A 27,890-nucleotide genomic window follows, 5' to 3' on the forward strand; every position below is an offset into this window, starting at 1 on the left:
AAAAATTGTTTTGCCACACGAAATATCCAGAGCGGAGTATGTGGGCAAAGAGGACCATGATGTCGTGTGGAAATATGTTCTGTAGGAGCACAATAGTATCGTTGATTGGGACATTGGAGAAAAGGACAATTATGTCAAAGCTGACTAATAAATCTTGGTCGTTGAGTAAAATATTTTTAATTTTGCTTATGAAATGTGTATTTTTTATGTAGGAAGGGGAATGACCTACCAATTCCTTGAGTGTGGCCACTAATTTTTGACTAAGTGGTAATTCGGGCTGTTGATTCCTTCAACAATGGAAGTGGCATGTTTGTTTTGTGTATTTTTGGCAGGCCTTAAATTCTGGGCACACGGGCATAATGAGGTATTCGTTTTTTGGTGGTTTCTTCTGGCCATGTGTTAACGGATTTAATTAATACAGTTGTTTTCTTTTTTGATGCGTTCGTGGGGGTTGTAGTTTACCATTTGGTAAGTGTTGTGGTCCAATACCAAATGGTTAATTATTTCTATGTAGGTTTTCCAATCCAAAACATTAGTTGCATTCTCTTTATCTGCTTTTGTGATTATAATGTCCTTATTATTTTTTAGGGAATTGACAGCCAATTTTTCTGTTTGCTTAGGTTATTGCTTAGTTTTTTTGTTTGAGTTTAGTATGCATGATGTTTCTATACGTATTTTGTCAGCTAGATTGGCAGGGAGGGATCTTAGGCCTCTCTCGATACAATAAATGATATCCACTTTGTTTACTGACCTTGGCAGAATGGCGTAGTTTAGGCCTTTTTCCAGTAGCGAGGCTCACCTTGGGTGAGGTTGTAGTTTGAATAGAAAAAACAACTCTCTTCCTTTCCCAGTCACACGTCTTACCTCAGGCTGTCTCTCCTTCTCAGTCTACTGCAAACCCACACACACAGAGGCTAGTATATACACAAAAATTTTTACCACCACCCAACACAAAACCTAGGTGTCATAAGCACCCTTAAACACAGAGCTCAAACTATTTGTTCAAATGAGCAAGCTCTAAGCCAGGAATACGAGATGTTCAACCATACATTTATAAAAAATGGATACAGTAAAAAAACTATTCACAAGGAGGTTCTCCACAGAGACACCACGAAAAACAAAAGAGATTTCAAGAATGTCATTGCCATTCCTTATGCTAGAGGCATTTCGGAAAAATAGACAGAACACTACACAAATACAACATCAAAACCACCTTTAAACCCCTGACAAAATTAAGACACCTGCTCAGTTCTTCCAAAGATCCTCTTCCAGACCTAGCCCACCCAGGGATTCACAAAATACAATGCACGTGTAATTGGGCAAACCAGCCCAATTAGGAAGGATGAACACTAAATGATACATTAAATACCTCCATTTTGGAAAAACCGGCCTTTCAGACCATGCACTCCAGACATACCGCAGAATTGATTGGAAAGGTACCAAGTCCCTACACCACACCAAAACCTGGTTCGAAAGGAAATTTAAAGAAGCATGTGAAATGCTCAAACACAATCCTAATCTGAACATAAATGATGGTCTAACCGTTCCAAGAATGTGGAAGACCCATTTGCAACCATTATAGCAACCAGAACAAGCCAAAGAAAAATCTCAATACAAGAAGACTTGGTGATTTTTTTTTTTTTTTTTTTTTTTTGAAACATTCAATAGCAACCTGTGCTGTACAACTCTAGAAGAAAATCTTAGTATAGCAACTGAACTGTACAAGACCTGAACTTTAGCATTTTTTTTTAACCACTAGAGGTCAGGCTAACTAAAAGATCAATTAACAGTGTAGATTCAATTTATCTTTGTAGAGTGCAAGAGAATGTAGCTGTAGCTTGTTTTCATATACACATGTATTTTTCAGATGATGATCTCAATACAGGGGTCGAAACGTGAATTGTTATTTTATTAATAATAAGTAAAAAATAATCATTTCAACACAATTTTAATTACTGGAATATAGAATGAAAAAAGGATATAGTATATGGGAACAAGGAGTGTTAGTTTGTTGAATTTCTGAGAGATAAATATCTTAAGCAGCATGTGACTGAAGCAACTAGTGGCTTTAATGTTTTAGATTTGATGATAACTGCACATGATCAAATTGTTAATAAGGTGTTAACACTGCTGCCACATGGTAAGAGTGATCATCAGGTACTTGTTTGGGAATTGGTGAAACAAGAAAAGGTTACTGCCAAAAACTGATATATGTGGAAGTATAAAGGGAGTGATTATAGGAAGCTATATAGTCAGTCAGTATCAGTATGTTGGTTAAATGAGCTGAGCTTAAAAGATGTCGAGAGTATGTATATGGAAATTCATAAGGCAGTATCTGCCACAAGCAATGTATAACTGCATACCATGGGTTAAAAAAGTAAATAAAATAGTTATGAAATGGATAAACAGTGAAATCAAGCAAACTGTGCTGGAAAAGAAAATGCTATAGAGGAGGTACAAGAGAATTGGTGGTGATCAGATCCATTAAGAGTATAAAGTGCATTGTAGGAAGTGATGAGCATGGTAAAGAAAGAAAAGATGTAGTATGAGAGGAGACTGGCTGGTCACTCTCCTCTCATACTAACTCAAGGGAATTTTTCTGCTACATGGCAAGCAAGAAGAAGAATAATTATAGCAGATTAACATTGGTGGATAGTCATAGCAGCAGCCTAACAGCTGCAAAGGATATAGCGGAATTACTGAACGAGCACTTATCAGCATATATCATACTGGTATAAATGATCCGGTACAATATATAGAAGAGAGGCAAGTATTAGGAGAATTGGAAGTGAAAGAATCAGAGGTTTATCAGGTGTTGATTGCATTAGATGTTAATAAGGCTGTGGGAATGGATGAAATCACCACGTGTTCTTAAGGAATGTGCACAAGAGAATTTCCTTGGCCTGATTATTTAATGAAATTCTTGCAATGGGTAGGGTTCCTAAGGAATGGAAAGAAGGCAAAATAGTACCACTCCAGTATGGTTCTAGGACAGAAGTTCCCAATTATAGAGCAGTCTGTATAACTGCAGTTGTAGTTAAAGTGAAATTAAGGGTTGAGAGATTGGCTAAGAATAGAATACAGGATTGGTTGGATAGATAGACATAACATTCTTTATGTTGGTCCTCATGGATTTGAAAACAGTAGGTCTTGTTTTAGCAATTTAGTTGCATTTTATGATAAGGTAACAAGTATGTTAGATAAAAGAGGATCATATACAGTGATATTCTTGGGCTTTGCAAAAGCATTTGATAGATTACCATATGATAAGTTGGTATACAAGCTGCACAGGATGGAAATAGATAGTATATTGGTTAGACAGATCAGAGATTGGCTCTCTGAATGATATCAGCAAGTTTGCATGATGGAGCAGTGTCCTAAAAAAGGAAGGTAACTAGTGGCATGCCCCAAAGTTCTGTTCTTGGGCCCTGCTGTTTAACTTGTTTGTAAATATATCATGTGGACTGACTAGGGATTGTCAGTTGCTTGCTAATGTTGCAAAGTATGGAAGAATTATAAATAGCACTGTTGATATTAATTCCTTCAGGAAAATTTGAATAGACTTTTGACTTGGACAAAGGAGTGGGATTATAGATTTAATACTGATAAATGCAAGGTGTTGCATTTTAGAGTGCAGAAATATAAGGCTTTGTACTATATTGGCAGTGCCATTCTGCAGGAAGTGGATGAGATTTGAAATCGGGGAGTGATGGGTGACAGTGGACTAAAGTTTAGAGGGCACACTGCAAGTGTTGCAAAGACTGAACATTACAGTGCTGCTAAGATAAGAAGTACTCTATCATGTAGTGATAAGAAATGGTTGTGTCACTGTATAAAGCACTGGTCAGATGGTCAGACCACACTTGGACTATTGTGTTCATATTGGGTCACCAGGTTTTTATAATGAGAGTATTTTATCAGATTAATTCAGATGGGATTATAAAAATAGTAGAAGGCAAGAGGGAAAAATCTAGAGGCCATTCCTGGAAGTTATATATGATTGTAGTGAAAAGGGGTGCAAGAAGTAGATTTTTTACATGGAGAATTGTCAGTGAATAGAATGCATTGCCAGAATGTGTTGTTAATGCAAGGAGTGTTAAGGAAGGATTTTAAGATTCAATATGCTAAATATGTTGTCTGTTGAATGAACCTCCCACGATGAGTCTGTCAATTCCATGGAGGGTGAAATAATAATAATAATATTCCTATGATACCTTTGTGTGTGTGTGTGTGTGTGTGTGTGTGCGTGCATGCATGCGTTGTGGGGCAGGGTGCAATATTTCCAACTTTTCCACTACCATAATACCCCAATTCTGAGATAGCAATCTGTCCGTAGTGTGCTAACTTTTTTTTTGGTCTTCTTTATATACAAATTGATCTTACCCTTCCTTCTACTCTCTTATAATCCTGTTGCAGAGATTTGAACTAAATGGCATGGTCAAATGAACTTCTAATTCTTTTACACTGACTTTTAATAAATAGCTTAACCTCTCCAGTTGGAAATTTATACATAAAGCAAAACAACAGCACTCAGATGGACATGTTATCACCCCTCCATAGGAATAGGAGTGGGTGAGATGATAATTACCTATTAGAAGCCAAGCAAGAATAATGTACTTTCTATTGTCCCTGCAAGAAATTTGCTGATATGTAATATCATTAGTCTCTCTCTCTCTCTCTCTCTGTGTATGGCATGATATTTGCTACCGAGATATTCATTTTTTTTTCTTACAATATGCCTATAATCAGTGTAAGGGGTGCAGATAATAATGACCTTTTAAACATAAGATGACTTATTTACAACATTCCAGAGCCTTGTTTCCTCTTGATCCAAACATGATTTGGAATTGAACACAATCATCCAAGCAAACCACTTCATGTGATGTAACTGATGTTGGATATGAAAAAACACTAGGGCATATGCACCTCAGCATACACCTTGTGGGTCTATGCCGAAATTATGTGAATGTATGCTGAAATGTATGTGGATGTATGATCTGGTGTATGCATTGTTCTGTTGAGATGCATGTGGGTGTATGCATCTCGGCAGTACAACTGATGCAGTCTAGTGGTATCTTGTTAAACATTATGCTGTGTAGAAAGGTAGCAGCAGACCTATTTTCTAGTAGGTTTCCAGAAGGTTCTGATTTTTGAGTAAGATTTGATTTTAGTAAGGTATAATTTTCTACTTTTCTAGATGTAAAAAATCATCACAATCTTCTGGTCTGGTAGATGCAGGTAGACAGAGAAAGGAATTCTGTGTCTATTGAAGCTGTACAAAGGGAATGTGTGATGGAAAGTAGGCATGCTAATGTGAAAAGGCATTTCAAGATAAACTTGCAATGTTATTTACTACCATGATGTTAGCTTGTAATAGTTTTCTGGTATCGTGATCAAGAATATATGGCCAATAGACCTATGATATATATATATCACAGATCTATGATATTCATCTGTTATATCATATAATATGCATATAATATATATATATGTTAAAGATACCAATTACTTGGTATCTTTAACATATTTATACCCAAGGTAAAAATACTTTCTACATTTAATATATATATATATATATATATATATATATATATATATATATATATTTTTTATTTTTTTTTAAAATAGATTTAATGACTTAAAAACCGAGATTACTTTTAAAGATTTAATAAGATTAATACAACTAGTTTCGGCTTATAGTAGCCTTCATCAGGTATTCTTAAAGGAAGAGAATAGTAATAAACAGAGAAGTATCTAAAAACTTGAAAATACAGGTAAAAAATCGCCACACATAATTGATACATAAAAAACGTTGTATTTTTTCAAGTTGTTCTAACAGGCATGCCATTGTTAATTGCAAGTATGCGTGCAGACTCATGTGAACGCCAATATTGAATAACTGCAGCATGGCTATCTGGGATGTTATAACTCAAATTGTTGTTTAAGTGGACAGGATTCAGAAGGATTTCCCTTGATTCTATAATTTTTCTCTCAAACTCATCATCAGAGCGAAAAATATTTTCTTATCTATCCCAGCAAATGGAGTGGCTTTGTTGATCATCATTAGGATTATTTGAAAAAAGAACATGACTGGATAACGCAGTTGCATGTGATCTTTTGTAAGAGATGTCTCTTTTATGCTCTTCTATACGTTGCTCAACAGATTTGTTAGTTTGTCCAAAATAAGGGATATTGCAATTGCACCATAATTTATATACACCTGGATATTTAGGTTATATATATATATATATATATATATAAAATCATGTTATCAGATAAGTGCTTTAATCGGAAAACGTTGAAGTGATGTTTGTGTCAGAAAGCAGATGGCATGTTGCATACAGAAGTCAAAAAGAAATGAAGTTCTGAATATCTGAGAAGACTCAAAAAAGTTTTAAAGTCACAGTTAAATGGGGACAATGTTGTAATATCATGGGTCATGTAGCAGGAATTATGTGACGGGACATGTGCGCTATCTCTGAAGTTACTGAAATTAGACTGGATGCACTTGATCAAAAAACACAAAAATTAATAACAATCAACCATGTCTTTAATCTACGCAGTGATGTTAATGAATTAAATTTGTGCAGATAAAGTAACGAACATTGACTTTTACAGTTCAAGAAAAATAAAAGAAGAAGAAAAGAAAGTGTGAATGACTACATTAAGGGGGATAAAAGTTTTTTAAAAAAAAAGGAGAATAAGGAGAAAGAATGGCAAGAAAATCAGGAAGTTAGATAAATAAATTATTATTATTACCCCAAGACCTCATGGAGTCAAAGACTCATCTGGGAGGTCCTTTTATCCCACACACATCTCATCATACCGTGTCTTAAACACACTTAACCTCCTTCCAGACACCACACTCTCAGGCAAGGCATTCCAATCATTTACAACTCTGCATGAAAAAAACTTGCTTTTCACTCTCCTACTCACACTCTCTTTATATAGTTTCCAGGGATGACCTCTGGTTCTCCCCCGATCTCCCACTTTTTTTCTGTAGAACTTCTCCAGCATTGCTCCTATAACAACCCCTTACTAACTTGTAGGTCTCTACCATACCGACCCTCTTCCTCCTGTCCACCAGACTCTGCAAATTACATCTTCTCAATCTTTCCTCAACATTCCAGAAGTTAGAAACCACCTTAGTCAGTCGCCTTTGGACCCTTTCCAACATCTCTTCATCCTTCTGAAAACCATTTGACCAAATCTGGGCACAATAGTCCATGTGTGGCCTAATCAAAGCCTTATTCAATGGAACAAGAATCTCTCTACAAGTCAGTGTCCTCTGCATCATTCCCAGAAGCCTTTTTAAAGCTTTTCATAGTCAATATATGAAGAAATTTGAAGGAAAGTTGTTAGCTGATTGACTTAGCAATGGCTTCTGCAGGAAACTATTAAGAAAGTAACTGTGGTATCATACTTGCTGCTGAAGAACAAGTATTAAAAAAAATGTAAAATAAGCAAATATTTAAAAGGTCAGTAATAACAGCAAATGGTAATTGCGCATATTAACTTATTACTGATATTTCGCTGGTGTTATAACCAGCATCTTCAGAGCACAAAAACACAGTTTGTCACAATACGCGAGACTATAACAACATGGTGTAATCAATGGACTAGTTAAACAAAATTGTAGCAGCAACACAAAGACTAGAGTCCTGATTTTTGGTGCCCTCTATCTGAAAAAAAAAAAAAAAAAAAAAAAAAAAAAAAAAAACTGTAGCTATCAACATAAGACTAGAGTTCTAAAAAAAAAAAAAAAATAAAAAATAAAATAAAATAAAACTAGTTTTTTCTTAAGATGACTGTCTCCCAGATCTTAGGCAAGTTAATACAGCCATATTAGTGGATGCAATGTCTAAATGTATACCACGGGTGAGAAGGTTAAATAAGTTAGGTGTGAGATGGATGAATAAAGAGATTAAGCATGCAATACAGAGAAAAAGGGCATTGTGGAGGCAGCATAAGAGAAGTGGAAGTAACCAATTTCATGAGTTCTACAAAGACCAGGCAAGGAGAGTGACTTGGTTGGTGAGAGTAGCTAAAGAGAGGTATGAACAGCAGTTAGCTAATGAAGCTAAAAAGAATCCTAGGGAGTTCTTTCGATATGTAGCCAGCAAAAGAAAGAATGATTATGGAAGGATGACATTGATTGGAGGAAATGGTATAAAGACAGCTGTTGCAGAATGTGTGGTGGAGATACTTAATGAGCAGTTCATAAAGATCTTTCAATCTTGTGAATGTGACTTCATGGAGAGATTAAGAGCAGTTGATGATGGGGAGGAGAGACTGACTGTAAGTGAGCAAGAGGTGTTTGGGGAGTTGAGTAAACTAGATGTAAATAAGGCTGTGGGACTTGATAATATATCACCGCGTATTCTGAAGGAATGTGCCAGAGAGTTGACACCTGCCTTGACATATTTTTTTAATACGAGTCTTGCACTTGGTCAAGTCCCTAAAGAGTGGAAGGAGGGCAAGATTGTGCCACTTCATAAAGGAGGTGATCGAACTCAAGCATCAAACTATAGGCCTATCTGTGTGTCGGGTGTTGTGGTTAAGTTGTTGGAGAAGCTTGTGAGAGCTAGAATCCAGAGTTGGGTTGACAACAATGGTATAATCTTTGATGGACAGCATGGATTTGCTAAAGGGAGGTCGTGTTTTAGTAATCTACTTACTTATTACAATAAAGTGACTGCTTCCTTGGACAGAGGAGAAGGATACACAGTAATATACTTGGATTTCGCAAAAGCTTTTGATAGAGTGCCTCATGATAAGTTGACAGTCAAACTAGAGCAGATGGGGTTGGATATTAGATTAGTGCATTGGATTGGAGACTGGCTATCTGATAGGTATCAACAAGTTGTGTATGGGGGTGCAATATCCAGGAAAAGGAAAGTCACTAGTGGAGTGCCTCAGGGATCTGTTTTAGGGCCATTACTATTTAACTTGTATATTAATGATATTGGCGAAGATTTGGATGGAGATATTCAGTTGTTTGCAGATGATGCAAAGTTGGGAAGAACCATAAAGAGTAGTGAAGATGTTGTGGCCTTGCAAGAAGACTTGAATAAATTGAGTGATTGGGTAAGCAAATGGGGGTATGAGTTCAATGTTGCAAAATGTAAGGTTTTAAAATTTGGAAAACAAAGATGGGATGCAGAATTTATGCTTGGTAAGAATATATTGTTGGAAGTAGAGGAAATAAGAGATCTGGGAGTGATAGTGGATAAGGATCTAAAATTTAGGGGTCACATCGCCAAAATTGTGAAGACAACACAAAGACTTCTGGGAATAATGAGGAGGACACTGACGTGTAGAAGTAGGGAGATTCTTGTTCCATTGTATAAGGCTTTGATTAGGCCACACATGGACTATTGTGCCCAGATTTGGTCACCTGGTTTTCAGAAGGATGAGGAGATGTTGGAAAGGGTCCAAAGGCGACTGACTAAGGTAGTTTCTGACCTCTGGAATGTCGAGTATGAGGAAAGATTGAAAAGATGTAATTTGCAGAGACTAGTGGAGAGAAGGAAGAGGGGAGATATGATAGAGACCTACAAGTTGGTAAGGGGTTGCTATAGGATCAATGGTGGAGAAGTTCTACAGCGAATAGTGGGAGATCAGGGGAGAACCAGAGGTCATCCCTGGAAACTGTATAAAGAGGGTGTGAGTAGGGGAGTGAGAGGCAGGTTTTTTTCGTGCAGAGTTGTGAATGATTGGAATGCCTTGCCTGAGAGTGTGGTGTCTGCAAGGAGTTTGAATGTGTTTAAGACCCGGTATGATGAGATGTGTGTGAGATAAAAGGACCTCCTAGATGAGTCTTTGACTCCATGAGGTCTTGTTTAATAATAATAATAATAATAATAATATTTGTTGAGATTTGGAGTGTGTTTCAGGGCTTCTGTCGCCTCTAAGAACAATCTCTCAGACTTATAAGAGCTTCTCTGTAGTACTTTTTGTGTTTCTCCAGTTGATCCTGTGTGCAGGAGTATCAAGAGCATGCTCTGCTAGGCCCGACTTGCCATAGTGATAATTCTGGACGTATCTTTTGTGTTCGCTGATGCGGATGTTCACAGTTCTTCCTGTTTGACCGTAGTAGGCTTGCTTACACGAGCAGGGTACTTGGTAGACTCATGGATGTGATAAAGGGGGAATGCTGTCCTTGGGTGAGCAGATAAGGGTTGCTAATTTGCTACAAGGTCTGAATGTAGTGCGTAGTTTATGTTTATTAAGAATTCTTGAAATCTTATCGGATGTGCCTTTAATGTATGGGATGGTGACTGTTTTGTTGTAGTTCTCTGTGGTGGATGGTGGGAGGGGTTTCTTAGGAGCATTTAGTATTTTGTTTATCTTATGTGGATTATAGTCATTGGCCAAGAAGGTGTGGCGTAAGTGAGCCAGTTCAGCAGCAAGAGCATTGTCATTGGAACAGATTGCTCTTGCTCTATGGGTTAGCGTTTCTAAAATGCCATATTGTTGAGAAGGATGATGGTGTGATTGTTTGTGGGAGACATACAGGGAAATACTTACACAAATCATCATCATCCTTCTCAATAATATGGCATTTTAAAAATGCTAACCTATAGAGCGAGAGCAATCTGTTCCAATGACAATGCTCTTGCTGCTGAACTGGCTCACTTACGCCACACCTTCTTGGCCAATGGCCATAATCCACATAAGATAAACAAAATACTAAATGCTCCTAAGAAACCCCTCCCACCATCCACCACAGAGAACTACAACAAAACAGTCACCATCCCATACATTAAAGGCACATCCGATAAGATTTCAAGAATTCTTAATAAACATAAACTACGCACTACATTCAGACCATGTAGCAAATTAGCAACCCTTATCTGCTCACCCAAGAACAGCAATTCCCCTTTATCACATCCAGGAGTCTACCAAGTACCCTGCTCATGTAATCAAGCCTACTACGGTCAAACAGGAAGAACTGTGAACATCCACATCAGCGAACACAAAAGATACGTCCGGAATTATCACTATGGCAAGTCGGGCCTAGCAGAGCATGCTCTTGATACCCCTGCAAACAGGATCAACTGGAAAAACACAAAAGTACTACAGAGAAGCTCTTACAAGTCAGAGAGATTGTTCTTAGAGGCGACAGAAGCCCTGAAACACACTCCAAATCTCAACAAATACGGCTGTATTAACTTGCCTAAGATCTGGGAAACAGTCATCTTAAGAAAAAACTAGTTTTTTTTTTTTTTTTTCAGATAGAGGACGGCAAAAATCAGGACTCTAGTCTTTGTGTTGCTGCTACAATTTTGTTTAACTAGTTCGTTGATTACACCATGTTGTTATAGTCTCGCGAATTGTGACAAACTGTGTTTTTGTGCTCTGAAGATGCTGGTTATAACACCAGCAAAATATCAGCAATAAGTTAATAAATTAATTACTTACTTAGTTTCTGTGTTCTAATATATACCGTTAAAAAATAAACAACATGTTCGACGAACACATAGGTCTGTCAACACGTATAATAGAACTTTAAAAATCAGACAGATAGACATCTTGAACATAATATGCAAATATCATTATTATTATTACCCATTACCCCATGGAGTCAAAGACTTATCTGGGAGGTACTTTTATCATAGACACAGCTAATGATACTCTGCTTTAAACGCACTCAAATTCTCTGCAGACACCACATTCTCAGGCAAGGCATTCCAATCATTCCTAGCGCTACATGAAAAAAACCTGTTTGCCACTCCATCACTCACACCTCTTTATACAGTTTCCAGGGATGACCACTGTAGAACCTCCCCAGCATCGATCCTATAACAACCCCTTACCAACTTGTAGGTCTCTATCATATCTCCCTTCTTCCTCCTGTCCACCAGACTCTGCAAGTTGCATCTTCTCAATCTTGCAGATTGAGAAGATGCAAGATTGCAGAGACAACCTTAGTCAGTTGCCTCTGGACCATTTCCAACATCTCTTCGTCCGTCTGAAAATCAGGTGACCAAATCTGGACACAATAGTCCATGTGTGGCCTAATCAAAGCCTTATACAACGGAACAAGAATCTCCCTACTTCTACATGCCAGTGTTCTCTGCATCATTCCCAGAAGCCTTTGTGTTGTCTTCACAATTTTGGTGATGTGTCCCCTAAATTTTAGATCCTTATCCACTATCACCCCCGGATCTCTTATTTCCTCTACCTCCAACAATATATTCTCACCAAGCATAAATTCTGCATCCCATCTTTGTTTTCCAAATTTTAAAACCTTAAATTTTGCAACACTGAAATCACATCCCCATTCCCGTGCCCAATCACTCAATTTATTCAAGTCTTCTTGTAAGGACACAACATCTTCTCTACTCTTCATGGTTTGTCAAAACTTTGCATCATCTTCAAACAACTGAATATCCCAATCCAAATCTTCATCAATATCATTAATATACAAGTTAAAAAGCAATGGCTGTAAAACAGACCCCTGTGGCACGCCACTAGTAACATTTCTTTTCCTGGATATCGCTCCCCCATATGCAACTTGATACCTTTCAGATTGCCAGTCTCCAATCCAATGTACCAATCTAATATCCAACCCCCATCCACTCTAGCTTGACTATCAACTTATCATGCAGTAATCTATCAAAAACCTTTGTGAAATCTAAGTATATTACTGTGTATCCTTCTCCTGTGTCCAAGGAAGCTGTCACCTTATTGTAATAAGTAAGTAGATTACTAAAACATGACCTCCCTTTAGGAAATCTATGCTGTCCATCAAAGATAATATCATTGTTGTCAACCCAATTCTGGATTCTAGCTCTCACAAGCTTCTCCAACAACTTAACCACAACACCCGACACACAGATAGGCCTATAGTTTGATGCTTGAGTTCTATCATCTCCTTTATGAAATGGCACAATCTTGCCCTCCTTCCACTCCCTAAGAACTTGACCCAGTGCAAGACTCGTATTAAAAAATATGTCAAGGCTGGCTTCAACTCCTTGGTATCAGAATATGTGGTGATATATTATCAATTCCTATAGCCTTATTTACATCTAGTTTTCTCAACTGCTCTCAATCTCTCCATGAAGTCACATTCACAAGATTGAAAGACCTTTATGAACTGCTCATTAAGTATCTCCACCACACCTTCCATAACAGCTGTCTTCATACCATTTTTTTCCAATCCATGTTATTCTTCCATAATCATTCTTTCTTTTGCTGGCTACATATCAAAAGAATTCCTTAGGATTCTTTTTGTCTTCATTAGCTAACTGCTGTTCATACCTCACTTTAGCTACCTTCACCAACCAAGTAACCCATCATGCCTGGTCTTTGTAGTCCTCATGGAATTGGTAATTTCACTTCTCTTATGCTGCCTCCATAATGTTCTTTTTCTTTGTATCGCATGCTTAATCTCTTTATTCATCTATTTTACACCAACCTTATTTAACAATCTCACCCTTGGAATACATTTAGACATTGCATCTACTGGATAGTTTTTGAAAATCCCCCAAGCTGTACTGATTTCTTTTCCAGCTAACTCCTCATTTCATGCTACACCTGCTAGCTGTCTCCTGAGCTGTTCATAATCATTTTCCTTGCAGTTCTACATATATATCCTTTACTTACAGAGGTCTTCACACTTCTGGCAACCACCCAGGTATTCACCTCATAATCACTCTCACCAATTGTTGGGTGATTTGACACCTCATTTATAATTACATCCTCTGATGAGATGACCAAATCCAAGACCTTCAATCCTCGTGTGTCCTCTGTTACATACTGTCTGAGGTAGTTATCCCTCAAAAACTTAAGAAACTCATTTTCTTTACTTCCAGTTGCAATCTCATCATTCCAGTTTATATTGCCATAATTAAAATCGCCCATAACGAACACCTTTTCTTATTTGCTTGACTAATTTGATTATACATTTCATAGTCACTACCATCCATATTAACAGGTCTATAATAACATTCGACTAAGTATTTCATTCTGTTCGCCTCTATCTCACACCATACTGCCTCAAAACTACTGGTACTATTTCCCTCTTGCAACTCTACTTTGTATTTACATAACTCTTTCTCTATCATCAATAATACTCCTCCTCCTCCTCCCTTTTTACCCCTTCTATCCTCACAAAACACATTATACCTATCCATCTCCATTCCTGTCAGGATGTCATCCTCATCTACCATGTCTCATTTATTCCAAACATTTTTGGGTGAACAGACTCAATTAGTGCAACCATTTCATCTGCTTCATTTCTTACACTTCTAGCATTTGCATACAAACACAACAGTTCATTCCTGGATCCACAGCTAGTTTCACTGATACCACTCATTCGATGTAATCTCTCTCCATGCTTAACTGGGGCAATTTCCCTTTCTGCTTATTTATTTTATAACCCTCTTTAATTCCAACTGTTTCCTCTTGATCCCAGGTCTTCCCATTCCTTTCCTGTCTACACATCCTCTTGGAGCATCCATCTTTCTTATGCTGTGTACCCCTGTCCACCCTGACCCTCCCTATTTCCCTGTTCCTCTTGCACACCCATTCTCTCATTTTCCATACTCATGCCACTCACTTCCTCATTCATAAACACCTCTTCAATCACTCCTGTCTTACTCTCCTGCTCTTCCACATCACTTCCCACTTGATCTAATTCATTCTCTGTAATCACTTCTCTACCTTCCAACTGCAGTCTCTCCAAGCGATCACACCATAACTACTCAAATGCAGTCTATCGATCCCATACAGTTCACTTCGTCCTTAAAACTCATTCCACACATTAACAAACTACTCCCATCTCCTCATACATTTCAGCCACATATCATTCATAATCCTTGCTCTCCACGTCATCTGACCACAGTCATACCTAGGCAACATGCTTACTACCCTTCCTGTCACACTATTCTCTTTTATCTGTCTAAGCAGCCTCCTGAGATCCATTCTGACATGCTCTTTTTCCTCTGTCAAGTCATTCATACCTATTAAAAACCATCATCTCCTTTGCTCGCTCCCTCCTCATATCTAATGCCTCAATCGCTCTACTCAGAATATTACTGTAGAAGTAGAATAAGCATGTACAGTTTACTGATGTGGTAATACAGCTTACAGTAGAATAGAAGAAAATCTGCAAGAGAAGTTTTGGAGATGAAAATTCATGTCACATTTGCACCAGAGATATCACATTTTACTGTGATAGCTTGTCTAATCTAAAGTCTTTTGATAACGCATTAATTGAACAGATGTGTCCAATTCAGAAAAAAATAATAATAACCATGTTTGTTGTTGCACTCCTTGATAAGCATTACTAAATGTATGTGAAATAATAATGTCAATACATTATTAAGTAAAATTGATAATTTCATAATATTTACATAAGCAAATATAATGAAAACTTCATTAAAATTATTAGTATTTTTTTTATATTCGTTAATGAAATTATACTTCTATAATGTGAATATAAAGGTTTTATTACCTAAAACAACAAGATTTGCAACAGCTTCATCTTTTCCAGAATTATTTTCTGCTGTAATTTTATAAATGCCAGTATCTTTTCTTTCAACAGAATGGATTATAAGTTTTGTTCTGTAAGGTTCTGATTCTATAGTTAGCCGTCCAGCACTCTGAAGTGGTGTCTTATCCAAGAACCATTCCTTCTTAGGTGGTGGTTCGCCAATAACTTTGACATCAAACTTAACATTCTGACCAACATGTACTGTGAGATCCTTCAATGTGTCAATTTTAGGAGCCACTAGAGAAAAAAGTTATATATCATACTAAATCCAATGACACAAAGGAGAAAGAGTTATATAAACAAAAATTAAGTAAAACAGTATTTATAATTTGTGCCTCAGGTATGCATTAAATGGAGTGTCATATAGCTAAGTGAGTAGAACTTATTAATATGTTTCTTGTATGTTCCCACAATCATATGAAAATTGAAGATAATGTGATAAGCGAGTTTGGATTTTTATGGCATATTCAAATAAACATAGTACATAAATAATGAAACTTAAATTTCTAATAAGTGGTCATTCCCTTGATATACTGATAATAATGAGACAACTCCCAAGTGTATTTTTATTGGAGGTATACAATGAAGTAATTACTTTAAAGAGAATAATACTTTCATGGAAAATGATATGATCATTGACTAGAAACTTAGCATATTGGCCAAGAGATGCTCAGTTTGATGAATAGCAACACTTCCAGCAGTTATTATTAGAATATTTGTTCTAATAACAATCAATGAAATCAAAAAGTAAAAAGTTTTTAAAAACACTTCTTTGTAGCAATGATCATCAACACAATTAACCCAATGATACTATTCTTTTAACAAATAAATAGGAAAGATAAATGAAAAGAAGTACCTACTGTAAATTATTATTATTAACCACCTTAATGGCCATTATGGATCAAATACACATCCTCATATGCTTTGTATCCATCATATATTTCAATTTAATATTAATGGTGTTACAATTTTAATATGCACTTCACATCCATGATAAACTTGATGTCTATAGACATCTTGGCCAGTAGAGTGGTTAGGAGATCTCCAGGTAGTCATGGAATCATTGAGGGAGGCCACATACTACACGCCCCAGCAATCATACTTATTCTTGATTTATTCACACTGCTGGCACACACAACATCCGATGGCAGTCCACTCCAATCACACACTACCCTGTGAGAGAAAAATCGAACCCTCACCCTCTTGTTCTTTCGCTCACCCTCCATAAAATTGAAAATTCCATCAAATGAAATCCTGTGTGACCCTTTCAGGTGTTTCTAAGTCTCAATCATATCACTCCTCCTTCTCCTGTTTGCCAGTGTATACAGTCTATAAATTCTCAATCTGTCTTCATAATCAGTATTCCACAATCCTGATATCATTTTTAACACTCTTCTTTGCACTCACTCTCTCTTTCTCTCTCCCTCTCTCTCCCTCCCTCCCTCTCTCCACTGAAGCAGAATCACGATGGAAACCAGGAGACCAGACCTGCACACACAATAGGTCTTATCAAGACCTATTATGTGTGCATGATATCTTTATTGCACATGTGAAAGTTCGTTTCTGCATTGCAATCATCTTTTGAGTTGTATTTGCAATCTTGCTACATGGCCCTGAACTTCAACTTGCTATTTACTAACACTCCAACATCCCTAGCCTGATAAGTTTCTTCTAGCATAATCCTGCCAATATAATACAACATTGGATATCTAATTATGCCAGAGTGCATTTTACATTTACTCACATTGAACTGACATCCATTTTCTCATGCTCACAATTCCAAATTCATTCTGCAAGCACTGCTTATCAGCAGTATTCCTGATTACCCTACCTATCTTTGAATCATTAGCAAATATTTGTATGCCACTTGTCAAATCCTTCACAAACTCAATGTACAGATTGAATAACAATGGACCAATATAATCCAAACCCATATTCTCCAATTTATACAACAGTCTTCCATGCTGTATTCTGTAAAAGCTATAGTAAAATCCAAAAGTATTATGGTGTATCTATTCCCCTTTTCTAGTTTAATGGTAACATTATTATAGAATGTGATGAAGCTGCTAAAACATGACCTTCCCTTAGTAAAACCATGCTGTTCATTGCAAAGTGCTGATTCACTGTCAAACCATTTCTCAGAGTCATAACCAATTTTTCAAAATCTTCACCACCACTCCTGAGATATTGATTGATAAATATTTATCAATCAATAACTATTTATCAATCAATAAAATCTTCACCACTACTCCTGAGATATTGATTGATAAATAGTTAGAAACATGGGTCTTTGCAACCACCCTCGTGCAATGGAATTACCATACATTCTTTCCATTTCTGCAGAATCTTCCTTGTTCTGAGACTCAAATTATATAGCCTGATCAAAGGAATAGCCAGTTGGCTGAACACTCTTTTAGCATCCATGTCGATATCCCATCAGTCCCTATGGCTGAAATGTTATTCAGTTCGTTCAACAACTCTAATACTTTCTCTTCATACACCTGAGTTTCTATACCAGGTAATCATTATATAAGATTTCAGTTAACATTGTATAAACAGGAGAAAAGACTAAAGCAATTATGATAGAGATTGAACTTCTGGAGTTACTGAGAGATATTTTTCTCAGGCAACATGTATTAATTCAGTGAAGAGGTAGCAGTGAACTCAATTTTGCATATACTAGGTTGATATCGTTTAGTAAAATGGGCAGTCATTAGTTGAACAACCTCTTCTGCATCTGTCACCCTCAAACCATCAGGAGAGTTATTCTTTCATATTCATTCGCTCTTTTACTTGTGATGTATCAATAGAATATGAAAGAAGAGCCAGTTTATTTTCGTACTCAGACTTAGCTTTGCATACAACAGTTGTGACTCTTCTAGCCTGCTGCTTATAATTTTCCATAATGGACATCACTTTTATGCACATGGTATTTATTCCTTCCGCATCATCCATTTCTTAAGAATCTCTTGCTTAATAAGATTACACATCCATTTGACTCCTATCCTATTTATTATTCAAACTGTCAGCATACATTCTGATATTGCATCATTTAAGTATTTTTCAAATGCTTCCAGTCACTGCTACTATTCTTCCCAACTAGCAACTGATACATTTCACTGAACTCAGTATACTCCTTAGTCAGAATTTCCTGCTTTGTAGTTTAGCATGCAACTTTTTCTGAATGGAACCTTCATAAACTTAGTCACTTCCCAAGTGACTAAGTTATCATGTGGTGATAGTGATCCCACATGATCACTATCACCAACTGGAGGCAGAATAGTTTTGTCTTTAACTGATACACCCTCTGACACTATAATCTAATCTAGCACTTTTTGACTTTGAGTTCCTTCTGTCACATGCTGCTTGACAGGAAAAGAATTAGAGAATAGAGAGAATGGAAAATAAGGATGTAAACAAGAGAAAGAAGACAATTCCACCTCACATTCATTTTAAAGTGCATGGTTCAGGTAGGTAGATCAAGCGATATAGTAGGGTGATGCTATAGAACTTAGAAATGCTGAGAGGAATAACAAGGATATTATCATCATTATTATTATTATTACATGACACTTATAAGAAGACCAAAGTTAATCTGCTATTTAATCCACTAACTACACAGAAATGCTAATAAACTGCCCACAACTAGCATTTTTTGTCCGTAAATTGTATATATTTTAGAGCGTTCCTCATTCATTTAATGAGTTCAAGAAAGGTAATCATTATATAAGATTTCTGTTAATATTGTATAAACAGGAGAAAAGAATAAAGCAATTATGATAGAGACTGAACTTCTGGAGTTACTGAGAGATATTTATCTCAGGCAACATGAAATGGTGAACAAAGGAGTTGTGGACATGAACACAGCATTAGAAAATTAAGACTGTGAGAGAAGTTTTGGTTTTGCCTCCATTAGAAAAGCACGTTCATGTGGCTCAACGTGGACTATGAGTAAACATAGGGAGACCTCAGGTAGAAAGGGAAAATTATATATTGAGCTGCCTTCATGGAACCACAGACAATGACCAGTGGACCCAACCCAAACAAATTGAATGCACCCCTACATCACTCCTCCACCACCAAACCTTACTGTGGGTACAACACACTGTGGTAACAAGCATCACCAGGTTGCCTCCACACCCTATCATCAGACTGGAAAATGGTGAACCTTGATTCATCACTCCAGAGTACCATTTTCCATTGTTCAATTGTCCAGTTCACACGTTCTTTACACCAGGCCAGACAAGACACCTTGTTTGTTGTGATATTTGGCTTCTGTTCTGCTGTTCTTCTGTGAAACCTAGTAAATGGTGTTTTTTTTTGTACTGTATTAGTACTCACCATGGTGTTACTGTCATTCTGAAACTCATCACGGATAGTCTGTGCCAATTGTAGCCGGTTTTTGTGTGCCACCTGGTTTAACACTGTCCTGGCCCTGTCAGTCATTTCAGCAGCTGCTCTGGTTATTTTACTGCACTGGGTATTTTACCAGAACATCTCCAACCATTGATTTTGGGTGCTCCAGTTGAACAGCAATGGCCTGTATAGACATGCCACCGATGTGACAATCCACGATGACACCTCTCTCGAAGTCAACATGAGTTCACATTGTGTTGCCATACTACCTGTATTCAACAATGAAATACTGCTTCCTACTATCTGTACACTGGTTTTTATAATAACCTCTGGATTAATCCAATAAAATCCCCTCACTAACTGTATATGTCTCTATTCCACTTTTTCTTCTATCCACCAAACTCTACAATCAACACTGATTCAAGCTCTCTATAGCTAGCATTCCAGAGTCTAATTATTGCCTTAGTCAGAAACTCTCCACTGTTATCACATCACATTAAAAACCAGGTGACCAAATATGAGCACAATAGTCCATCATGTAGCCATTTCCTTTATCCAACTCAGCTGGTTTGGGTGATTTATATGACTTTGATGAGTCCTTTATTCCCTGGAGGTTAGGTAATAATAACACACACACACACACACACACACACACACACACACACACACACACACACACACACACACACACACACACACACACACACACATCCTGTATATACAATGTTTCATTAAATAGATAAATTAGTAATTAGTAAAGTGAATTGTATTAAAATATAATAGATATTAAATATTTAGTTATTAACTGAATATCAGTTTACTTTTTCTTTCAGCCAATCTTACATTAGTTGATAGCTGATTCTTCCTCACTCAAAAAGAATTCACGTAGGTAGACAATTAAGGAATAAATTAAATAAGAAACAACAGTTTTATCATTACTATCTTCCACTTCTACCTCCAAAATCAATTAAAAGTAGTTTTTCGAAATGTGTGTGGGTGAGTGTGTGTGTGTGAACATTTTTTTTTTTGATTCAAGACGAGAAAAAATTATTTCAAACTGATATCAGCAAATAAACTACTTACAAAATCTTGGCTTTGCTGTTACAAAATCACTTGCATCACTTGGTTCTCCAGGCCCAGCTTTATTGACGGCTTTTACACGAAACTGATAATCCATGCCCTCAATAAGATCTGAAACACGTGCTTCACACTTATCGCCAATAATTTCTTCAGCTTTTTGCCATTTGGTACTGAATTTATCCTTTTTCTCAATGATATAGCTGGTAATTGGAGCTCCACCATCATTAGTTGGAGGTTTCCATACTAAATCAGCATAATGTTTACCCCAATCCTTTGCTGTAGGTTTTCCTGGTTTTCCAGGTTCATCTGAAGATTAAAAAAAATAAAATAAAAATTAACAGATATAAAATAAAGTTACTGCTTATAAGACTGATTGTAAGAAAAGTAGCATGACATTTTTCAAAATTTCATAATGAAATTAATATAATTATTGACAGTGGATTCAGATTAAGGAAATTACATTTTGAAAAATATCATGCTTTGAAAAATATCATGGAGTTGCCACCAGGCAACTCCGAGCAAAGGTGGACCAGGCTCTCATCACTCCTTGTCTCAGTATCTCAAATAATGCAGAGCACATCTCCTTGCAGACATGTATACTGCTATGCATTAAGGGAAGAGCCACTACCCTGGACTGGGGTACCCAGAAGTGGGGTTAGGTGTTGCACTACCTTACCCCAGTCCTGAAGATATTTTCAGGCGCAAACTTTGTTTGCTTACACTTGGATAAAGGATTAAACTAAATTTATTATAGTCTAACCAAGTGAAAAATAAACTTCCAGCATCTTTCTCTAAATTCAGAGTAATTCAATAATAAGGTGGTACACCTGTTGGCAACTCCTATAGGTAAATATGACGTCTCCTATTGCTTCTGCCTTAGTATCTCCACATTTGGGTCTGCCTCCCACTGACGAGACCTCAATAAAGGTTGAAACCGGTCTGAGTAGTGGCCCTTCCCTTAATGCATAGCAGTATACATGTCCACAAGGAGATGTGCTTTGCATTATGGGAGATACTAAGACAAGGAGTGAAGAGAGCTTGGTCCACCTTTGCTCGGAGTTGCCTGGTGTTGCACTACCTTACCCCAGTCCTGAAGATATTTTCAGGTGCAAACTTTGTTTGCTTACACTTGGATAAAGGATTAAACTAAATTTATTTTTGTAGAATAGACTATCCTTTGTTTATTAAATACCTTCTATGAAAGTAATATCATTAATAAACAAAATAATATGAAAATCATATATAATTTGGAATCACATAAATTAGTGGCTTAATGCTTGGTTATTACACTTAGCTACAAACATAAAGCTTTTCAGGATATCTAATGTATTTAGTTTTCAAATCCTTTTCAAGCATGACAGTGATATTTATCATCAAACACCACTATTTTAACTACCATGTTGTTGTTGTTATTATTATTATAAGATTATTATATTATATTATTATATTAAATTATATTATTATTATTATTATTACAAGAGAATTAGATGAGGGAAAGGCATTTACTGCCATTTTCCTAGACTTGGCAATGGCATTTGACAGGGTGCCACATGATAAGCTGATATTCAAGTTGTAGCACATGTTTCTGGACTTCAGATTGGTCAACTGGATTCAGTATTGGCTGTCTGATAGGTATCAGAGTTGTGTATGGTGGAGCAATTTCAAAGAGACAGAAGGTTACAAGTGTGATTCCACAGGGCTCAGTACTGGGACCTATATTGTTTAACCTTTATATCAGTGATATTGTCCATGGATTGCAAGGGGATATTCAGTTGTTTGCGGATGATGCAAAGCTGGGAAGAGTTATTAGTAACAGTGCAGATGTGGTAGCCCTGCAAAAGGATTTGAATAAGCTAGACAGATGGGCAAATGAATTGGGGGTATCGGTTTAATGCAGGAAAATGCAAGGTTTTTAGGTTTGGGAAACATCGACGGGACGCTGCATACTCTATGGGAGGAGTTAAACTGGAGGATGTAGGAGAGACAAGAGATCTGGGATTGATGATTAATAGAAACCTGAAATTTAGGGGACATATTGCAAAAATAGTGAATATAACACAGAGGATTGCTGCAATAATGAGAAGGACACTGACCTGCAGAGATAAAAGGGTTATCATTTTGTTGTATAAGACTCTGATCAGACCACATTTAGACTATTGTTCTCAGATCTGGTCGACAGGATTTGAAGGAGATAAATTAACTGTGGAAAGGGTAAAAAGGCAGATAACAAAGATGGTTTCAGGACTGTACAATGTTAGTTATGAGGATCGGCTGAGGGAGTGTGGACTGCAGAGTTTGGTGGATAGAAGAAGGAGAGATGATATGATTGAGACTTTTAAACTGTTGAGAGATGGTTACAGGGTTGACACTGGGGAGTTCTTTCGCTAGGTTGAACAGCAGGAGGAAGGGAGTCATGACAAGGGGCCTTCCCTGGAAGTTACGAAAGGAAACTGTGAGAAAGAGGGTGAGGAGTGGTTTCTTTGCATGGAGGGTGGTTGAACCATGGAATGCTTTGCCTGATGGAGTGGTAGGAGCGAGAATGGTCAATGCTTTTAAGGAGTGGTATGATAGACTTTGTATTTCCTAGGAGGGACCTTCCTCGATGAGTCTTGATAGATTGTGTTTCTTAGATAGGACCTCCTGCGATGAGTCTTTTGACTCCATGGGGGCATGAATAATAATAATAATTATTATTATTATTATTATTATCTCTATGGAGGCAGAAAACTCCTTGCAGGAGGACCACAATAACCTTTATACACACAATACCTATTATACCTCTTCTTAATCTCATTCACTGTCAGGGTACTCACACCTAATTCTGGCAATTATTCCACTCATCCAATCATTCCATGCAAAATATCTAGTTCTCACACTCTTACTAGCCGTACTCTTACACAACTTTCGCAGATGACCTCTGATTCTTTATTTGTCATATATTTGAAAAATGTCCTTTGTTTCCTTAGAATCCCTTTATTAACTTATAAGCTTTGAATATGTCCACTCTTCTCCATCTATTAACTAAACTTTGCAACCTACAAACTTTCAACCTATCCTCATAGGCAGATTTCCAAAGACCTGTCATCAGCTTGGTCACCCGTCTCTGAATCTTCTCCACTATCTCCTGATCTCCAAGAAACAAAGGTGACCATATTTGTGTATGGTCAAAATGAGGTGAAAGTGGTCAAAATGAGGTGAATCATATCTTATATAGCCTTATAAAAAGGGACAATAGCCTCTCTGTCTTTAGTAGTTAGTATGTTTTTCAACATCCGAGTAATCCTCTGAGCTATTTTGCCAAATTTTTCAATATGCCCCCTGAACTTCAACTACCTATCCAACATTATCCCCAAGTTCCTAGCCTCATTAATATCCTGCAATCCAGTGCCATCAATGTGATACACAGTGTGATATTTTCAACCTAAAGTGGATAACCTTACATTTTGCAACATTAAACTGATAATCATATCTGTTGTCCACAATACCAATTTACTTAAATCATCCTGCAGGATATCTACATCATCTTTATCAGTTATTGCTCTCCCCAGTTTTGCATCATCAGCACATGACTGAATATCCCCCCCTCCTAAATCATTCTCTGTATCATTATTATACAAATTAAAGAGTAGTGACCCTAGTACAGAACCTTCAGGCACTCTGCTAGTTACCCTCATTCTCCTCGATTCGACTCCACCATATACTACACTCTGGTGTCTATTATCCACCAGCCATCCCCCTATCCATGCTAGTAGTTGTATATCGTTTCCTACTTGCTTCAATTTTTGTAATAGTTTTCTATGCAGCATTCTGTCAGTTCTTGCAAACTGAAGCAGTATCATGGCATAGCCATTGCCTTTATCAATTCTTCTGCCATTCCATTATAAAACATTAGTAAATTATGATGACAGGACCTACCTTTTACAATGCCATTCCACATACATAAGAGTATTTTATTCCCCTCCATCCATTGCAAGATTTTACATTTAACCACATTTTCAAATACTCTAACTACCACTCATGATATATTAAATGGTTGGTAATTTGCTACTTCTGTCTTATAGTAATATTTTTATGTTGCTTTTATGTAATGGAACTGTCTTACCCTCTTTCCACTCCTTTGGAACCTCACATGAACTGAGACACAGATTGAACAATTTCAAGAGTACTGTCAATTCTCTTCCACATACACATAGCACATGGGCTGACATGCCATCTGGTCCTACTGCTGTATTCAGATTGATATTTTTCAATATGCTCAGTAACTCCTGTTTGATTACCTCAATTCTGCTTACTATTGTTGTTCAAGCAAACTCCATGAAAGGAGCCCAAGGAATCACTTTAGTACGACTTCTCTAAACAAAAACTCACATTCATGCTACAAACACTTTTATTCAACTTCTACAGATGATCTTTATTTGTTTACTCCCTCCGCTTTCCTGCTAATAAGTAAAAATCTCTCTCTTATGTTTTTTTTTTTTACTACCTACTACTACCATATGATATTTATATAATCAATTTTCTATGTGCTTAGTACTTGTTATAACCAGTATTCATTCAGTCTAATGTCATCATTAGCATTCCATAATTCTGATATCATTTTTAATATACAGTGAAATAAAATGCAGAGACTACATTGAATTAGCTTTGCATTAGGAGCACATACCTAATAATCCATGTGCAATCACAGCTCACAGATGCCTAGGAATAGATTCCACAAGGTGTGGAATGTCCTCCATGCAAAACTTTATCCATATCTGCTGCAGCAACTCTTTCAGTTCATGCTTGTTGCGTGGAGGAGGACAGGAGTTCTCACACCCCCATTCAAGCATAACCCACACGTTTGTTCAATTGGGTTACAATCAGAGGAGTTTGAGGGCCAAGGCAATGTGGCAAATAACTTGTCTTGCTCTTCCAACTATTCAGTAGTTATATGAACCTGATGACAAGGTGAACTGTCCTGTTGAAACATTGCAGTGTGGTCATGGTAAACCTCCTGCAAACATGAATGGAGATGATCGGCTAACAGATCCTGTAGCATTCACCATTGAGTGTTTGTGGGATGATAACCTATGGATCTAGAGCATACCAGAAAAAAGTTAACCAAACCATAACACTGGCTTGTTGAATCCCAACTATGCAACTGAGGGATAGGACTTCATGCTGTTTAAGCCAAAATGCAAACCTGGCAATCAGCATGGTACAGCAGGAAATGGGACTCATTACTCCAGATGACCTTCATTACCGACGTTTTTTGGCCTATGTGAAGCATTGTTTGCGATGCTGGGCCATCATAATAGATACCCATGTTTGATGTCTGGGTATTGAACCCCAGATGAAGCAAGGTATGTTGCACGGTGCATGCGGAAATAGGTTGTACTGCAGCACTGTTGTTCTGTGGGTGAGCTATGTGACTTGCACGTCATTGATGAGATACCAGTCATGACACTCGATACTCACCTCTAGGATCAGCCACACATGGCTGATCAATGTGAGCCCTTCAGCTGGATGTCTGTTCATGGTTAACTCAGTCCTGGTATACCCTTGATATAGCAATATGGAGGCAACCAACAAATGTGGCTGTTTCCAAAATAATGGCACCTGTCCTCTGGCCGCAACTATCTGCCCATGGTCAACTGGCTTGCATTGCCATGTTTCCCCATTACTTGCAAACCATTTCAAGAATGTGGAGGACCCATCTACAACCTGTATAACAATCTAAACTAGCCACAGAAAAATCCCACTACAAGAAGACAACCTGGTGAAATGTTTGTAACATTCAACAGCAACTGAAAGAAATCATATTATAACAGTCAGAACTGTATAAATCCAGAATATTAATACATGAGGACTTTAGCAGTTTATTGTAGTTGTATTTATTTATTTATTTATTTTTTTTTTTATTTTTATTTTTTTTATTATTATTATTATTTTTTATTTTTATTTATTTATTTATTTATTTATTTTATCACTAGAGGTCAGGCTAGGGAAAAGGATTAATTAACTACGTAGATTTAGTTTACCGGTATACAGGGCTAGAGCATGTAGCTGGGTTCTTTATACACTTGTATCCTTCCAATGATGACCTCGATACAGGGGTCGAAACGTCAAGTTTTATTTTATTAGTAATTAATAAAATAATCTGTTCAAGTGTTTTTATGTCCCTAAATTTATAAATATGAATGCTGATCACCGTGTAACCTTAAAAGAAAGAAACACAAATTAAATACAGAGGACAGGTGTGCCCATTTATAGTAGCCACACATGAACAGTGCTATCACAAGGTACTTTGTTATCACAGTGAATATGTAAATCAGAGGAGGGGTCTGAATACAAAGCTAACTCAGTGTAAATCAAAGTGAAATTTCTTGAACATGTGGTCATATAAAAGCTAAACAATATCTGCATAAACTTTATTCTGTGTCTTTATCACAATTATGTCTTTTAAATTTCAATTGACCATCCATTATCAATCCTTTTTTAAGACTGGTCCCATCAGTTGCTTGTAGTTACTCTTGTGAATATAATGCACAATCAGAAATTCATCAATCCAAAATGCATAACCTCACAATTAAAAATACTAAACTGTCATCCATTTCTGTGAGATATCCCAATGTGAAACATTAAAAGCAGAGCATCTCCATCTCTACATTTATCACACAGTCATGTAATGCATTTTAATCATCCCACACTCTCCACGCAAAACACCACTTACTCACAACTCTGTTCACACCATCCTTCTAGAGGTGTATTATTACTATTATTATTAACAACATCCCACATAAGGAAATCATTGCTTTAAAAGAGCTACACAGTTCTACAAGATCAGTCAACATACCAAATTATAGACTGGGATCTCACCAACTCACAAAAGAATAAAGTGGACAAATCATTGAAAAAAAGTCACTTCCTGGCCTAAAGAAACAGTTAACAAACTCAAGCCCTTCCATGTTAA

General features: G+C 36.9%; 1 protein-coding gene across 1 annotated transcript in view; it reads right to left on the bottom strand.

Annotated features, from left to right (window-relative positions):
* LOC150096673 (twitchin-like) overlaps positions 1–27,890 on the bottom strand; it is a 2,440,784-nt gene that overhangs the window by 1,373,988 nt on the left and 1,038,906 nt on the right. Inside the window, exons 52-53 of the mRNA XM_090408679.1 lie at positions 20,942–21,244; positions 15,464–15,739 (exon numbers count right to left, since the gene is read on the bottom strand). Of these exons, the coding sequence (XP_090264805.1) occupies positions 15,464–15,739; positions 20,942–21,244 (579 nt within the window). The remainder of the gene's footprint in view (positions 1–15,463; positions 15,740–20,941; positions 21,245–27,890) is intronic.

Source organism: Typopeltis vanoorti, chromosome 18, assembly GCF_054136105.1.
Source record: "Typopeltis vanoorti isolate ZY-2024b chromosome 18, IOZ_Tvanoo_1.0, whole genome shotgun sequence".
Lineage (NCBI taxonomy): Eukaryota > Metazoa > Arthropoda > Arachnida > Uropygi > Thelyphonidae > Typopeltis > Typopeltis vanoorti.